The sequence below is a fragment of the Rhea pennata genome, chromosome 4, assembly GCF_028389875.1.
Source record: "Rhea pennata isolate bPtePen1 chromosome 4, bPtePen1.pri, whole genome shotgun sequence".
NCBI classification, from domain to species: domain Eukaryota; kingdom Metazoa; phylum Chordata; class Aves; order Rheiformes; family Rheidae; genus Rhea; species Rhea pennata.
Window position 1 is genome coordinate 61,920,558 of NC_084666.1, and position 18,945 is coordinate 61,939,502.

General features: G+C 38.3%; 1 protein-coding gene across 30 annotated transcripts in view; it reads right to left on the bottom strand.

Moving 5' to 3' along the window:
* Positions 1-18,945, bottom strand: part of ANK2 (ankyrin 2) — a 335,054-nt gene that overhangs the window by 92,558 nt on the left and 223,551 nt on the right. For 24 of the 30 annotated variants that reach the window (XM_062574108.1, XM_062574100.1, XM_062574104.1 and 21 more), the window contains 6 exons: positions 10,768-10,866; positions 8,993-9,190; positions 5,829-5,927; positions 5,555-5,653; positions 2,788-2,886; positions 1,957-2,154 (listed from right to left, as the gene is read on the bottom strand). In XM_062574108.1, coding sequence (XP_062430092.1) covers positions 1,957-2,154; positions 2,788-2,886; positions 5,555-5,653; positions 5,829-5,927; positions 8,993-9,190; positions 10,768-10,866 — 792 coding nt within the window. The remainder of the gene's footprint in view (positions 1-1,956; positions 2,155-2,787; positions 2,887-5,554; positions 5,654-5,828; positions 5,928-8,992; positions 9,191-10,767; positions 10,867-18,945) is intronic. The other 6 variants (XM_062574110.1, XM_062574102.1, XM_062574111.1 and 3 more) reach the window with 2 other exon arrangements.

Sequence of the window (18,945 nt, forward strand, 5' to 3'; positions counted from 1 at the left end):
GACTATGTCTTAACTGCTGTTTTTATTCAGAATCAATAACCACACCTAGAAATAGCATTATAACTTGAAAGCATTTTGAAAAGTGTGATGTCCAGGGGGGAGAAAAAAAAGAAAGAAAGAAAAAAACACACCTTCTCTCTTTTGTTTTTTCATATGTACATTATGTCAGGCTGGCAGACATTTTATCTGATACAGATTTCATCAGCTGAACACATTGTGTGGGCAACGAAGGCACTCATTCAAATTTCTACTCAGAACAGGCTGCATTTTTAAATCAGTTACTTAATGATAGCTTTAGAAGTATTTCCTGAATCAGTTCTTGCCTATTACAGCGAAACACTAACTAAATTCAGTGAGAAGAGCTCCAGAAATTGTGTCCCTCCTTTAGTGAGCTTGTTGAAGAATGATTCATATTTGGACTTAATACTTGTACAGTTGCCAAGTTTTGCTGCAGCCTCTGAAATTCACGTGAAAAAAAGTCATGCGTGACTGAAGGGCAGTGTTTTTGAAGGATGCTCCAGTAAGACTAAAACCAGTGTCTCTTTCAAGAGTCATTTTCTATTAGTTTTAATAAGGGTTATCAGTAAAGCACAGACCTAAGATTGTATGAAACTAACATGGTATTTGCTTACCCCTTCAGTTTTAAAAATCATGCTGGTAAGAAAAAATCATGGATGCAAGACAGTAGGTGGCAGACTACACTGCTGTCCTGACAATAATCCCAGGGAGACACCGAGGCTTATTTGCCTAATATATGAGTGATGTGTAACATTTATTTTCATTGTCATTTTATTCAATTAATCTCATTTTAAAAGAGCCTTATGTAAGGGAATCTCAAACATTTCCATCTCATGAATGAGATGGAATAGAGAGATTATCTAGTGGACTACATCTTTCCCTATTCATAATTATAAAATATTCCTGAAGTACCTAAAGCTATTGCCATAAAGCAATATGGAAAATTAGGAAAGTACTTAGTGTATTTTTAGCTATTTTAATGTGATTTAACAGCTAGATAAAAGGAGAACAGCAAGCATTCCCAGTAATCTGCAGATGAGAATTTGAGAATCATGGGTTTAGTCTTCTAAACCCTGGAACACATCCAATTTTTCAAAAATATGTTCTAAGCTCCAATTGTAGAATCAGAGGTACAAAATCAGGGATCAAGTTTAGATTTTAGATCTAAAACTATAGTGAAAATCACTTAAATCATTTGTGATAAATTTGGAAAAAATATCTTGGCACATAGTTCTATTCACAGTATCTGTTCTCTTAAGCACTCATCACTCTGTTGGGAATGTATTGGTAACCATGTTGGGCTAATATAAAACAGAAATAATTCCACAGAATGTTTCTTTTATAAGCCTAGGAAAAAAAAAAGGCCTTTTGTGTCATATGATACCTCATTTATAGAACCACTGAAAATAGATTTAGAGTTAGTTGAGACTGGACAGATGCTCAATTGTATGTTTTGGGAATATTCCTTTCAGCTAGAAGAGACCAGAATTATTTACATAAACAGGGTATTGAAAAATATGCAGGCCTGTTCATGCAAAAATATTTATCTTAGTTTTTCCACATTTGCATTTTCTATTTTGAAACATTCAGCAAAAAAAGGGAAAAAAAAAAAAGAAAAAGCTCTACCTGCAACTAGACTGGAAAGAGAGAAATCAGGACTTCGTGCATATTTTAAACTTGCTGAGAGCATGTATTTATCAGGACCTGCTTTTGACTCCAGTGAGACCCAAACTCCCAGCTTCAGATGACAGTAAAATACGTTAAAAATTGATTAATTTCTGATACATTTGTTCAGTCTATTTGATTACTGTTGATTAAATAAGAACAAAACAAAAAAACAACCTAGCAAAATTTCTCAGTGAAAATACATTCATCGTGGAAGAGGATGCTCCCTGAGCACTGCCTACTACAGCACGGACACAAAGCATTTTGTCTTACTTTGGTGGACATGGAGTGTGAGGCACCTGCCTCTAAGAGAACTGATGCAACATCAACTTGTCCCTCTCTGGCAGAAATGTGCAGTGGAGTGTATCCGTTAGTCGTTGCAGCATCAGGGTGGGCCATGTGCTGTAGCAGAAGCTGGACGATCTCCGTTTTACCCAAGCGAGAGGCAATGTGCAGTGGAGTCTGTTCTTCCTACAACTCAAATTGAGTAGATAATTACCACAGGTAGAACTGCTCTGAACACCATATTCTAGTTAATCCAGTAGGTCTTTCTATGCATTTGTCTTGAAGAAATCAAAAGAAGCAACAGCACAAAAATCAAAAGAAGGACTAAAGGAACTAATTTAGGCTAAATTCTGGGATTAGCTTCAGCAATATCAAATTAGAATAGAAAGAGAGGAACTCTGGAGAAAAACATTGTTTTTCTTTTCTCAATAAGAAGGCAGATAGCTGACATTGTTGTGAGCACCACTTGCTTTCTGTGGTATCCTTAATTTATTGTAGAACAGCTGCGCCTTGCTTGACAAGCAGTCCTTTTGGTTTCAAAATCTGGCACTCTAGAGCTAGCTGCTATCAGAGCCTGCAGTGTTTGGTTTTAGGACACTCCTGTACAATTCTTGCTCAGATAAAATAGATGTTACTGTTCTGAGCCAGATACCTTCTATTTGGATGAATTACACACAAATGAGTTACCTTATGGAATGGTATTCAGATGTGCTTAGTGTTGAATGCACTGATCAAATGAAAATGAATTGCTCCTTCTTAGCCCTACTGCTTCAGATACGTTTTTGAGACAGCAAAAGAAATTGCAAAGAGAACACCTACCCTGGCTCGGGCATCAACCAGGGCCCCATTTCTCAGAAGACAGCGAACTACTTCCACCTGCCCAGCTCGTGCTGCCATGTGTAATGCAGTCTCTCCACGCTGCAGAAAAGCGAAAATGTTTCAGTGTCCTAAACCTCAGGGAACAAAGCAAGCTCAGATTTTATAAATTCCACCCACTTCAACTTGTGGAGAAAGCCGCAACTCCACTAGCTGAGAATCTGGCTGTTCATGCTTAGTAACAGTGAGCAACAGTGAGGAGAGTGTGTGCGTACATGTCGGTAGGCCTGGGTAGTATACGGTTAGTAAACTCTGTGATTCCAGACAAAGGTAGTCTTGCTACAGAGGGTCAGAATGAAAATCCTGGCTTTGTTGCAGTCATTACGATCAGTAACTCCAGTGGAAATGTAACTTCACATTCACTCTTGATTTGTGAAAATGATGCAAAAATATAGCCCGTCAGAAAATGTTCAAGCCCCAATTAGTTTCAAGAAAATTCTGCCTTATGGGCTTCCCTGCTCACATATGTTCCTCAGCCTTCTACATAACAGCGTATCAGCTTGTGTGCCACACAGGACATCAGAGTATATTGAGCCTGTCTCTCTCAAGGGAGTGCAACACACATGAGCCTCAAGACAGAAGAGGATATTTTTCCAGACAGTCTCTTCCTGCACACTGTGTGGAGCTGGCAGCAATAAAAGGCCTTGCAATGGCCGTGCACAACTGAGCCAGCATATGAAATGTGTAAAATCTGTGCTCAGCAGCATGGCTGTGTCTGCAGGCTATGACATGAATCTTCGTTTAAGCCTTTTCTAGCCAATACAATTTGAAGGGGAATATGAAATTTAAGAAGTCTGACTGGCATGATCTAGAAATTTAGATCACGATAATGAAGTACAAACAATACACTGAAAGAATTCATTTTTTGCATCGCCATGCAAAAGAACACTGAAAATAAGCATTCCTTGATGATGGAGTTCCTAGCTCAATTTTGCTCTTCAGCACATTCTTTGAGCACAGTCAAAGGCCTAAAAATCTCCCAGTGCAGCTCACCTATATCCGATGCTTAGAACTGGAGAGTTCAACAATCAAGAGCTCCTTATTTATCTTTTATGTTATGACAACACAACAGGACTGATCATTTCTTGGTGTGAAGAGTTCCATTTCTTTGCTCTAGAGCTGGACTATATTCTACTGTATGGCTCTCACCTGCAAGACTATCACTCTAAACTGTAAATACCGAAACACCACCATTATCAAGATCTTTTGCATCAGAAATCAGAAATCAACTTCTTTTTGTCCTTCTTCTGTACAGAGGTAGCAAAAGAAGCAACCTGAGTTTAGCCACTATCACAAACTTTTGATTCAAGCAAGTCCTCCTCCCAGGGAGTTTATCTATATTCATTTTAAAGTTAACATTGTATTACCAGCTGTGATTATTAAGTAGGCAACAGACAAAATCCCACAGCCCTAATTACAAATTCTAATACAGAATTTCATCTATATAAGTTTTATTACCTGAAGAATGAACTGTTTAAAATGTGAATAAGTTTTACAGTTTATATACTTTAACGATCAAATTTCTATGTAGACTGCTCTGTACTTGAATTAGCAAAGCAATTTAGCCTTTGGAAACAGTAATTCAACAGGGAGCTTCAGCTTACCAAGTAAAAGCCAAGACACCTGTGTAGCATAAATTATAAAGTATTAAATTTTGTACACAAATCTCCAGTAATAACACTACCATACTTTTTTATTGCTTCCATAATAATTTCTTGTTGGCTTCCATATCATCAATTGAGCTTATATATAAACACCGCTCCTATAAAAAAAAGTATAAAAGCAGAAGCAGATTTTGTCAAGATGAGTCTGTTCTAGCAACTCAATTAAATAATTCATAGTTTTGTTGAATATTGTTACTGGGTCACATATAAGATTTTTCAAATGGAGAAAAACTGATAGATCCAGTGTACCTCAACTACTCACTAATTTGTTTTGTTGTGAGAACTTATTCCTAACTTTATTTACTGATTAAAAAACAAAAAAAACTCCTTTCAAATTGAAGATAGTCATAAGTTAAGTATTTGTTTATATTAACAAATTTAAACAGTAATGTATCTGTAAAATTCAACTCAGAAAACCAGCATGTTCTTTTTATTACTATTATTCTTGGTAACTAGGCTATTGGTATAAAAACACTGATTTCTAGGTAAGTCAGGTCCTGCATTTCATGTTTCCTCCCAAAGGTCACATTTTCTAGACTTAAATATGCTCTTTAGAAAGGCACCAATTCCTGGAATTTCCTGTTAAAAAAACATCTTGAGTTTAACATTTTTATTTTTTAATTGTTAGGTTTTACGCATTTTATACACTTTCACTAATACAAATGACACAGTTTCATGGCAGCCAGTGAAGCTGTGCAAACAGAAATTACAACCTTTTTTATTTTAATTTCATCATTCAAAACTGAAACAAAATCTTCCATGTGACTTGGCTTATATTGAGTTTTGATGCATTTGGTGAGCTTTACCTGTTTTTAAGGGAAACTTTATCTACTCAAGCATTGCTGAAGAATGCATGAAACCACAGATGGCTTTTAAGCCCTATACAACACCCATTCTTCTCTCTTCTACAGTTTGGGAAAGGTGCTAGGATAATTAATCCTAAAATATAATTAAGTATCATTAAAATGTGACCTTTGGCTGAACATAGAGGAGGTCAGACTCTTTTTGCACATTGCACAGATGATTCTAGTCAAAGCCATACTCACAATGTTAGTGACATCGGGAGAGGCTCCGTTCTGCAGCAGAAGGAGGACTATGTTCAAGTGGCCCATAAATGCAGCCACATGTATTGGTGTGAGGCCCGACTGCGAAACAAAGCAAGAGCAGTTTTACTCCTCTGCATGGGGCATAGGGGAGGGGCTTCTTCATTTAAATAAAACAGAAGTGAGTGAAAGTGAGGCATGACAAGAAAGACGAAAAAGGAAGCAAAAAAGGAGAGAGAGAAGGAATGTTTCTCCATGATATGAAACATTTTTCTACCTCTGTTATAGCCTGGATTGAAGCCCCATATTTCACCAGGAGTTCCATGACTTTGATGCGATTTTTCTTGCAGGCAATGTGCAGTGGAGTAAAACCATTCTGTGCAAAAGACAGTCATGTTAGTTAAAAACATGCAGCTACACTTTTTACACAGCTCCATGCAAACACACTGGAAGAAGAAGTGTTAGAAGTAATTCTTCTTTAAAGGCACTATAGCTTATGAATTACAGACATCTCTTCCCAGTACTGTGAGGCAGAACACAGCAGTGTCACTGCTTTCTTCTCAGGTACTGGAGAGAAATCAAACTTCTACCTCCCGAAACCTAATACAGGCATGCGTGTACTGACTTGCACACCTGTGTGTGTGTCTTTGTCTTCGTTTGCACACATGTATATGTATCATCCATTTAAGACTTAAAAGTGGTTCTGAAGATTGCTTAACACAAGGAAAATACAAGAAATGACAGTGATAACCTTCAATTCATTTAGCATTTTTTGCTTGAAGCATACAGAGCATATTCTGTCCCTCTCTAGGAACAAAACATTTCTTCTAGATGCCACCTCATTTTCTTATTAGACTTCATAAAATATCTTGTAAGGTAAGCATTTATTTATTTACATTTATGCATCTGCCTTTAGTATACTTTATGCATAAGTGTTTGCATATTTGGGTATTCTAGGAGGTATCTTAAATTAATCACTACTTCAGCTGTGGTTTCATTATACAAAGTGTTTGGTCTTCAAGTATTTGCATCCCCTCTTCCTTTATTCCTGCCCTGCTGAGTCATAAAGCATCCTAAGCAAGATATCAGTGCCTATTTGGATTAAAACTAAATGGGGCAGGAACAGGAATGAAAGGGTGGAGGGACAGGAATTTCTTAAACTTTGCAACCTAACACTTTGCATTGTGACAATACTTTTAACATTGGGCATACGATCAGCAGAGATTCATTTCTTTGGAAATGTGCTTTCAGTAAGACTGAAGCCTTTTCAACACAGCATGTCTCCATACTGTGTACTATAAAGTATCTTCAACTTCCAGCTGTTTTATGTACTAGTATAGCTGATGCAGGTTAAGTGTGTACCTAAAAAGCTAAGCAAACATACTATTTTCTAAGTGAGATGAATTGAAAGGCTGAATTCTCAGCTATTAGTAAAAATTTCGGCAAATCAAAATTCAGTCCCTCTGTATGTGAACATTTTTGTGAAAAGCACAGGTAACGTTTTGTTAAATAATTGCTGTATTTTCTAGTGAAAAGGATCAATATTGCTAAACACTCAACCAGTAGTAAAATGAACTTGTATCAGTGAAATCTTAGCCCATGGAAGCAGCCAGTAACTCCTATCATGACAAATTATTTCACAGACAAACTCTGTTAAGAGAAATGTTAATTAGTAGTTGATTTGAGGGTGCTTTACAGCATATACAAATTACAAAAGCTGAGAACTCACGTATCTTGTATCTTCAAAACACTTTATAAGCATTTTAAGTGTTTATAAGCATTAATATTTTTTTTTAAAAAGGTAGCTGAAAATAAATTATTTGTAAAATTATTCCATTACGGTAGTTCTCTCCTGAATATTATCACTATTATCCATCTCTATTTCTTAAGAAGAATTCAAACCAATACGGTATTCTGCATCCTGCACAATAATTCTCAGTGTATTTCATAGGGAGTTTTATTGTTTCAGAAGTTTCCATATGTTCACTTAATTTTACTGCCTGAGTTTATTTCATTTTGTTCTGTCTAGTCAAGTGAAAAGCAGTTTGGAGGGGGAGAAGAGAAGGCAGAAGAAACATATTAGTAACAGAAATTACGAGCATCATTTAATACATTAAACAAGCCAGAGGCAAGGCATCCCTGATGGGAGAGAGAACAAGAGAGAGACAAAACAAAAACAGCCTTGAGGTAGGAGAGCAGGAAGGCAGTGGCCAGAGATTGTTCTCCTTTTGTTTCAGGATAGATGTTTCTCAGGGAAGGAAAGAAAGAGGAAGGGAGAGGAACAGAAGATGTATTTATAGTCATGGAAGAAAAGAATAAGGATGTGGGGGCTAGCACACAAGTGCATACATGTGGGTAGCTGAGGAAACTACAACCAAAGGATCATCGAAAGACTGGCAAGAAAAACAAGATGTAAGGATGAAAACAGCACAAAAGAAGACCAAGTGAAAACGGTACAGAAAAAGGCAGACAAATAAAGGCATAAGAGAAAGATGTAAGAGGAGTTAGGGAATTTGAGGGTATAGAGAAGCCAAAGAAATGACAAGGCAGAAGAAGATTTGGGGCAATAAATAGCCAATTCCAAGCACGCAGTGAAGTAAAAATTCCTTGTGATAGGGAAACAGTTCACAAAAAAATTCAAGGTCATATCAGAGGCAAAAAGCTGGGGAGACATAACAGTGGCCTGCAGTGAAAGCTCTGTGGAAGCACCAAAGACAGGAGGCAACAGCAGAGCTCTTGTCACACATAAGTATCTTAAGTGTCCATAGTCTCTTTCTTTCTCACACTGAGTGTAATATATTGTTATTTCAAGTTCTATCCAGCTAAGAGTTTATGGGCATGCTTCCTATTAGAGAAAACTGTAACCAGTTCTGGGTTTGGATAGATTAAAGGCTCTTGAAAGCTTTATATGTTCCCAAAGACAAATGTGGTATTTTTTTCAGTTTAGAGATAATGGTCAGAACAATGACTGAAAGGATCAGACTTGTTTTCCCATAAGCATCAGAATTGTTTTTTTAAAAAGAAAAAAAGTGGTACATAACATAAGGAAATGTCATAATTTGATAAATGCAAAAATACTCGTTTTTTTCAGTTATTATCCTCATGACAGTTAGCTTACTGATTCAGTTGAAATCTTTGAAAAATGAGTTGTGTATCATATCACACTATAAAAAAACTGTGCTATTACTAATACCAGTGCGTAAGCTCAGAACCATTTCCAGCTGATGCTAAGAACTGTGTAGAGCTTCCAAACCTGATCCTACAAACCCCTAAAGATATGAGGTGTACAATACTGGTAGTCTGTAGGCATGACAGCCCCTCCAACAGTGACTATTCAGGGTTGACGGTGTTCATTGACAGAATTTTCACTTGGCTTTACTTCTAAGTGCTACTATCTCCCCTTGATAGTTTTGTTACATTACACAGGTGGGACGTGTTTACCAGGGCACGAGCATTGGGATTTGCTCTCTTGTCCAGGAGGAGTTTGGTGACACGATAGTGGCCGCAGTGTGCAGCCACGTGGAGGGCAGTCAGGTAATCCAGCGTGACATCATCCACGGGAGCTTTGTGCTGCAGTAGATGTTTGACACATTCCACATGGTCACCCTGGGCCGCCATGTGAAGTGGAGAGAGTCCATTCTATGACAAAACAAAACAGAATAGTAATTCTAGTAGCTCTTGTTTAGATATGATACATATTAAAAACATCCCATTGTGTGTTTGCAGTGTACTCCCATCACTGAAACAGGGCTGCATTTGAGATAAAGACTTAAAGAAAAAAAGAATTATTATAGCCACACTGCCCCTTTCAGCAAATGCAGGGGATTTTAGAGAACCAACATATATTAAATAAAATTTGAACTGAATCAAAGCAAAAAAAAAATCTAATTGTCATCTTATGATTTAATATTTAATGAAATTGCTTTCTGACATTGAAAGACAGTTCTGGGGATGCTCACTATAATGCTATGACATATGTTGCATGTTAATTGAGGAAGAACATTTACCCATCAAGGAACATATTTTTGCTTTCAACGTTCAGTAAAAAACAAATTATATTAGCAAAACTTGACTCTCTGATTTACAGGAAATGATACTTTCAACCATCAGCATGGTTAAGTCTTTTGTTAAAACCACAAAACTTGAAGGGCAGTGAAAGACAGAGTTTTAAAGTATTCTCTATTTTTAAAAATCTTTTTGTAAATGTTGAAGTCTATGGATGGTAGGTTTTACTATTCTTTTTAAAGAAAAAAATAGTTTTATCATTTACATATTTGTCTGCCTCCAGGTGGAACCATCTGTTTCAGTGGGAATCTCTTTTAAAATCTATTTACATTTTATATGCAATCAGATACTGAAAAAGAATTGTGTATTTAAAGATAGACTGTAACATACAGCCTTCAACTGATAACTGACTTGGTCTGATCAAACTCATTGGTTATTTATCAGCTGGAAGGAGGGATTATTCACTGGACAGTTCTGCTCTACTTAAACTTCAGCACAGTGGGGACGTCCAGACGTATTTAAATTCTGTTTGCCATTCTTGCTCTTCTGGGGGACCTCAGGCATACAATTTCAATACTGTATGTCACTACTGCCCAACTAACAATACTGGTTGCCTTTGTCAAGCACTCTGAAACCTACTAATATAAAGTGTTGCACATCAGGGCTAGGTATTATATGACAAATATCTTTCTCTCACTGGTTTGACTTCAGGGACAGTATTTCTAGTAAATGCATTCATCTTAAATGCACGCTTTTCAAAAATTAATGGGAACACTGAAATCATTTTCAAAGTGCAAAATAGTCCATTAAAATAATTAGGAAAAGTTGTAACTCACAGGATCTAGATAGCTTATATGAAGGATCAGAAAATACATACAGGGAATCTCACAGGAGTACCTGACCCAATTTTCCAGTCTTTGTTTCCTGTGGATTTAGGAAGCTACAAAAGTTAACTACTTGCAACAGCACTATATATTGTCTTTAGTCTATTATAGAGGTGGGAATGAGACATATACCGATTCACATAGTGGGAAAGGATAGTCCCTTATTATATAAGAAATTTTAATTTTTGGATCATTCTACCCATTAATATATTTCTTTCTGAGAGAACAGAAATATTCCTACTTTCTTCCTTGTCCTTTCAGTGACACTAAAAATTCTTTGGAAAGTTGCATAGAGCTGTTAACATATTCTTCTAATAAGGCACACACCTTGGTCCTCGCAAGCAGTGGGGCACCTCGTTCCAGAAGCAGCTCCACAACTTGGTCATGTCCACTTCTTGCAGCACAGTGGAGAGGGGTGAGTCCATCCTTAAAGCAAAAAAAGGGGAAAGTAAACAAGCACATCCCCCAACTGTCCACCCTGGCACTCTGTGGAGCATATTTCCAGGAATTCAGCCCCAAATTCTGTTTTTGTTGTTTTTCTTTTTTTTGTTTTGACTCCTAACTGAAGCTGGCTTAACAGCATGAAGGGATCTCCCCCCTATCCTTCTCTGCGCTAATGAAGGATACTACAGTAACAGTTTCAGACAGGAAGACCATTGTGTGTAGAAATCTGCTAGCAAAGACAATGTGTGCATGCGTTGCCTCCTCCCTTCCTCCTCTGCATGGCTTTGAGATTGCATTGCCTCTCTCTCAGTAGAGTGTGCTAGGCTGAGGATTCTTGTTAATCAACTCTGGTCCTTTGGATTGCTTTTGATACAGGGATGAAACAGGAGAAGTCCATGCTAGAAAATTTATTCCAGAATGTATTGGGTTATTTTAAACAGGCAGTGGAAGAAAGAATTTTTAAAGCAGAGAGAAAAAGAGGAAGAGAGAAAAATCAACAGAATAACAATTTTTGCTTCTGAGATTGAATGTCAAACAAAGAGATAACAATTCTTTGCTAAAAATGTTGCAAGAGCATCAATTCTGCAATATGTTCTCTGCTGCAGAAGAACATCCTGTCCCAAAACACATGCTTAGGCTACTCAGTCACTGAACACAGCAGTGACAGCAAAAGATGTGTCAATGAAACGTTTAGATGGGAGGATGCATTCTAGGTAATGCTGCTACAGTTTGGCCTTTATACTGAGAAAAAAAAAAAGAGGAAATCTGAGGCAAGAAAAATGGCTGGAAAAGAGCATTAATGTTAAATGACAGAAGAAAGAAAATTCCTATAATACAGCAACCAAGATTTCTTCGTACTAGACCCTGATACTCTTCTAGCGTGCACTCAGAAAAGTGATCAAAATTCATTCAACAGAGAGGTTTATAAAGGTGATATGTTAATAGTTTTTAATCACAAAAAAAAGCCCCACTCCCTTTCAGACAACCTGCTTGCCTTTGATGGAGATAGATGCTGTTACTTCTATGGTGTTTCTAAGGAATCCAGTAACAATATGATTATAAGATGCACGTGCTCATCTGAGATAAATTCATTACCTATAGATTACAAAAGTGGTGAAAATGCAGTAATATGGCCTTAAGTATGAGTTAGTGATCCTCCTTCATAAAAGATATACTGATAGCCTTGCTAGAATTTGTGTCACGTCTACTTTGCTATCTTTTTACATCTACTGCTAGCACTTCTAATTTAGAAGTAGCCCTAGATTGCATTACAATTGCACCATTTTGGCTGTGTAAACACAGCCCTGTAATACTCTCCCAATGGTAGGTTAGAAGCCCCAGTTAGAAGCACAGAGCAGGGAACACCTGTTTTAGTTAGCAGTGCACAGAGCTCCGCTTCAGTGAGGAAATGAAATCTGTAGGGAAGAATTTTTCTCCCTTACGTACCTACTGTTTCCAGGCATTTTTTTAGAAACGTGTGAAGGGTTTAGGTGTGCCTTGACTCTCACTGTCTCGGTGGCTAATCCTGCATCACTAAATCCCACAGAAGCTTTGCAGTAAAACTGCACAGATGCAAGATCATGCCCTCAAGCAAAACCTGGGAGACTGGGTCATCATAAAGAAATCCAGTATAACTGTCTTGCCTGTTTTTATATGCTCTGAAAGTTCAGAGTACCTTATATCAATTCTCTAATGGCACAACTGAGTGTATTTTCATCTCACTACCAGAGGGGTTCATACACCTAATTCCAATTAGCATGACTAAGATGAGACTATATCCCAAGCGTACTTCCAGGAAAGGTATTTTTCTGGTATTTCTCTCCAGTTTCCAGCCTTTGGAATCATTTGAATCACAGTGGGTGGTTCACTTTTCTTATATGCATACTGAGTTTTATGTTATTTTGTTTAATAAAATGGCAAACGAAAGGTAGAATTGTGTGAAGCTTTGAAAAGAAACAAGACAAATTCCCAGAATGAGAAAAGGGGAGAACAATACAAGCCAAGAGAAGCCTCAGCTCCATGAGAAAAGAAAGTTAAGTTAAGTTAAGTTAAGCTAAGTTAAATGAAAACTAAGAACTGATTCTTTACAAAGTATGATTTTCTTATCTGCAAGTCCCTGTAAAAATAGAGATAAAAACTTGGTATCTATTCTGTCTTGTCCTAGTGTTTAAAAAAAGTCATCATTTACTGTCTGTGCACTTTCCAGTAGGTGAATTAAGCAATGTGCTTTGCAGTCTCTTCACATATAACTCCTTTCTCTTCCATCTTTTTGTCCTGGGGGAAAACAGCATGTATATTTTAAAATCACTCCATATTTAATACTTTAGATTGTATTCTTGCTTATGTTTTATTCAGAGGTGAGGGAAATCAAAAAGGGAGAGTTGTAGTAGAAGAATTAGCATATAACGCAATGAGGACAAAGTGACATTAACCGAGATTGAGAGACGCTGGTGTACCACATTAATAAGCCTTTGCTCCATTATCTGTTTACAATGAACCTGATGCTTTGAAATTACTGCAGGAGTTGGCCTACATACCATTTTAATCATTCCGTTACTAACCGGCACACCATTCAGTTTGGAGAGCACACGTTGACCACAATACTGAACGTCGTCTGCAACGACACGCAACACTGGGTCGAAGAGACGCACACGTGGTGTACGGGTAATGGACACTGCGGGAGCACAAAGGCTGCTGTTCCGGAAGGCAAGAAGTTCAACATATCTATGTCTTTAAAAGTTTATCTCATACAAAATAATGCGTAACAGCACATTAAACATTTTCATCTTCCAAGTCACCAAATAACATCCTGTGTCCTCTAATCTGCTGTTCCTGTATGCGATACCCTTCTAGCACACTGTACCATAACCAACAGGCGCCTCACTGTTAGAAAATACACTACAAGCCACCACGTATGGAAGCCATGAGATCAAATGGCTGTCGAAACAGAACATCAACTTTTGCTTCTTTTTCTTGAAGATCACTGATCGTTTCTTAATGTGAAAAATTAATTTTGAATTCCTGGCACAAATTTATTAGGTCATTTCATAGTTATTAAAATGCTCTACTACCAGAGAGACTGCAATAACAAAAGGCTGTGCTTATGAGAGGTTCTTAATAAGAAACTACGTGGGTAGCGTCTCAAAAGAAAGGGAAGTTATGAACATTCGGGGCTCACTGAAATTAAGACCAACGAACGCACATGAATATCAAAAGCCAAATTATCAAAGAATCCTTCTAAACTGCACCTGAAAATTCTCATTTGTAGGAGGGTGAAATCAAATTTGCATAACATGTGCAGGTTAGGCACGTGCAAAGCTGTAAAATTTCCTTCAAAAATAAAGGTCTTTTCATTTGTTCACTTTTACGTTACTACTAAACCTCATTTCTTTAAAAATGAACATTGCTGCTCCACTTTTTGGTCTAAGTTTTGAGAATCTTGGCATAATTAAACACACTAAAGCATTCCTCCAGGTATGCCACTCAAAGGACAAATTAAAAAATGCAGCAAAAATATCCAATGGGTTTGCTTGAGTAATAAGATATTAAAGAATTCTAAATAATAGTCTAATAAGCTATACAGCTTGCTGACGTAGATAATCTGTGTAACATTCCCTCCCCCTTTCTAATAAATATTATGTAAACCCACTAACATTTTTTTTATATCCAATATCTGCTTTGTGATTAGATATTTATAATCTGACATTGCTTTAGGAACAGCAAAAGCTGCCAATGAATTATTAGTGCTCTGCACATGTGTTAAGACTAGGAGAAAATATCACAGCAGGATTACTGCAGAAAAAAATCCCACTGTAAATGTAGCATGGTGCCAAGACAGCATTAAGGTCCCATTACAACGGCTTTATGATAGAAAACTCATTACAATGTTGCAACAGCAGAGAGCTGTGCTTATTCTGTCAGGTTGCACATTTACAAAAGACAACACTATTATGAATAAATCTGCATAGGTTCCCTGAATCAGTGTTACAGAGTGTCTGAAGCGCATTCAGGGGGGAGGGGGGAGGGGAACGGAGAGGGGAGGGGAGGGGCGGGGAGAGGGGAGGGGGGAGGGGGGAGAGGGCAGAGGGGAGAGGGGAGGGGGGAGAGGGGAGAGGGGAGGGGGGAGAGGGGAGGGGGGAGAGGGGAGAGGGGAGAGGGGAACGGAGAAGGGAGAGGGGAGAGGGGAGAGGGGAGGAGAGGGGAGAGGGGAGGAGAGGGGGAGAGGGGAGGAGAGGGGGAGAGGGGAGGAGAGGGGGAGAGGGGAGGAGAGGGGGAGAGGGGAGGAGAGGGGAGGGGGGAGGGGAGAGGGGAGGAGAGGGGAGGGGAGAGGGGAGAGGGGAGGAGAGGGGAGGGGGGAGGGGAGAGGGGAGGAGAGGGGAGGGGGGAGGGGAGAGGGGAGGAGAGGGGAGGGGGGAGGGGAGAGGGGAGGAGAGGGGAGGGGGGAGGGGAGAGGGGAGGAGAGGGGAGGGGGGAGGGGAGAGGAGAGGAGAGGGGAGAGGGGAGGGGAGAGGAGAGGAGAGGGGAGGGGGGAGGGGAGAGGGGAGGAGAGGGGAGGGGAGGGGGGAGGAGAGGGGAGGGGGGGAGATCCAAGTTCCACCTCCTGCAGGTTCTTTCCCTTACTTTTCTATTGGTATAGCACATCTCTGTGACTGACCTTTCTTTTCTTTCGGCTCCAGCTGAGGTTCCCTTTCTCTTCTCCAACCCAAATGCTACACCAGACTTTCTCCCCAGCATTATCCCTTCTACTCCCCACTCCAACTCCAGCTGCAAAGCTCTAGGGACACAACATGTTTACTTTGCAGCACAAGCAGCTTTCCTTCCCAAGCCTAGATCTTCTGTTTCATCCCAGACTTTTTTTCAAGCATAAATATTCTGGACAAGAGCTTGCAAGAGGACTCTTTGAAAAAAGTCCCAGAGCAAGAAAATTTGAGTATCATTGGTGGCAAGGTTCAGTAGAAGGAACGCAAATATGTGACAACTTCACAGAGAGGAGAGACAGGTGAATGTGTTACTCCCTACCTTCCTAGGGTGTCTGCATAGTCACAAAAAATGGAAGCGCTATTAAGGCGTCAAAGTGCTGTGAATAACATGGTCTTTCAAAGGCAAAAAAGCAAAACCAAAAGCTAAATAAGTCTCACGTTCTTACTTCGTTTTTCTTACATATTCTGCGTATAAATACAGAGATACTATTCAATAGAGATTATAAAAATAGAGATAGTATATAAATTGCACCCAAAAAACTCTAAAATGCTTTGTTAGTCAGTAACATTTCAATATGATGAAGATATCATTTGAATATTATTCCTGCTACTATTCATCTGTATCAGAAAAAATATTTCTAATAGAAATATATTTTTGACTATGCTAAAACTTTTAAAAACACGGCTTTTAAAATGATTAAAATCATTTTCCCTGTAATAACCTTTACTATGTTTTGGGAAGGCTGCAAATGTTTTCCTTCCATCAAAGTGAAAATTGACAATTGCCATTTTACTCTTCATTGCATGACATCGATTTAAACATAAATTGATGTTTCCATCACCTTTTAGAGAACAAATTTCTGCACACTGGTTCCAAGCCACAGTCTGCAATTGCTTCTGAAACCCAGTTCCACTGCTCTACCATAGTACGTTTTAGAGGTCAGAAGTTTGGTCATATTTTACTTTTTAAGATTTTAAACAACTATACGCCACTGACATTCTTGTTCAGGTAAACTTTTAGAGATTACAGGCTTGACTAACATTTTAAATATGGCATGTTTTACCATAAGAAATTTTGTCCCCTACTCACTTAGCAAATAAACCTCCAGATAAGGCTTGTATGTAAATACAACTAATAGTAATGTAAATATAACAAATAGTATGAATAAAATTATCCTGTTAATTCAATTTGGAATGGAGTTTACAATTTTGCTTTAGATATAATATAAAATAGAAGCAAAATTCCACATTTTGAAAACTTCAGTAGTCAGTTTAAAAATGATAAAATTTACCAGAAATATTTAAGATACTATTTTAAAAAAATATAAATGCAGTAAGCAAATTTACTTTCAATTATACATCTTTATGGGCAAGTGAGAAATGCAATAAAATCTCAGTGCATACATTATGAAACATAAACAAAACAAAAATGTTTAATTATTGCTACAAGTAAAATTTGTTCTGACATGCAATATTAACTATGCAGTGGTAGGACACATTCTTTCTCTTCTCTTTTCTCTTGACTTTGAGAAACGTACATTCTTTTTTTAAGACAATGCAGGGACCCTTAATAGATCATTCCAATGGAACATTTTCAAGCATAAAAATATTTCACAGATTAACTGTGCAAAATTTAAATACTGAGGCTCTTTTAAAATCTGTTAAAATCAGCTTTCTCAATTTATGCATCATCAGATGTCATGTAATAAAGTTAAAAATAAAATGAATGAAAACAATGAATACTTCCTTAACCAAAGAGCTTGTTTTGATACGGTATGGAAACCAAGTATAAAAACCCAGGCTACCAGACATGAAATATCCCAGTACATTTAATTCCAATGTGCTTCAGTGGCTCTGACCTCCTGGGGGAATGTAAATGCTCCTTAGGAGAAATGACAAGGCAAGTATGGAAAGGCAAGCATGTTAGTACCAAGCAGGGGGAGGCAGAAGTCTTTCCTTTGAAGTACAAAACACATGTATGCGTGGCATGCAACACACAACCTACCTCTTCAATACCCTACATACTCACGGCCATAGCAAAGCACAAGGCATGCGGACAAAGCAAGGGGAAAAAAAAAGACACCGAGACTATATAAAAAGCTGGCATGAAGACATTTATCACGCCACAGAGAGACATTGACAACAGAACCAAAGCTTTGGAATCTCCCACACTGTAAAGTACGCGCAGAGACCACAACCACGCATCTTTGAGCGGAGAGCCATGTAGAGGACGAAAGCAAGAAGAAGCTGCTGAGCCTGTGCAAACTGGAATATACACGCTTTAGGATACGTTGATGGGTTTCACTGGTATCTTTGTGCTGACATTGTTTGAACTACTCTACGAGCTGTCGAAGGGCAGCAAGCCACGACTGCGGGCATTCCTCTAAAATTAGAGCCCTCCATGGACACTGGATAAAGCCCTGCTCTTTCAGTATCATTCACAACTACATCCCAGTCTTTCTCACTGAGAGGAGATGGGAATACACCTTGACCTCATAAAAATCAAGAAGTCTTTGACAAACATCTAGGCCCATTTTTCCAAAAGAAATACCTAAATACTGAGCAGGTGAATAGGTGAATTCAATGTTGTCATTCCAGAAGCCAAATGGCACCATTGTGCTTTTGAGTATCTGGAATATCTTGACTGCAGTGTATTATATTTCCTGCCTCTTTACCAGTAGATTTTAGGCACACGCTGTGCAGAATTTGGCCAGGAATGATTTACTGCACACCTTTGTAAGGGGCAGCATTTTTCATCACAAGTGTTTTAAAAAACAAACATAAAAAAAAAAACAAGGCAAGAGAGACATTATTCTATACAAATTCTGAAATCAAAATCCTAGTCACAATTTGTCTTCATAGGTTATGAACCAGTAAATGGTTAATTAAATTAATAGCAAAGTAATAGAGGAGGCTGAATCAACCACAAAGGCTGTTGAATACAATGTCTCCTACGCTGAAACACCCTCTATTACTTGGAGATGTTAAGTTTGCCAATCAGTACCTAAAAACTGCAGCTTTCAAGAACAAGTCCTATGCTGTGCCATTCGCATAAATGACCACATTTTACTAGGTGACTCCAAAATCTGATTAATAAAACAACCCTACCACATAAATAGATGCATCTTTTCTTTTTGTCCTGAATGACTGCAAAATGACCTAAGAACAGGGAGTGAAGTATTGCTGTGGCGTTTCAATAGCAAAACTGGGAGGAAGAAGTCACTGAGAGTCACCCAATTCTCTGTGGTTACAGAGGGAGAGGTGTTTTGCTGGTGGTACAGCAGATTACTTGTTCCTAGTGTTCACTCTACAGTATAAGTGGTTGCCAGCCCACCAAGGCAGTTTTCCTTCTCAATAGCCT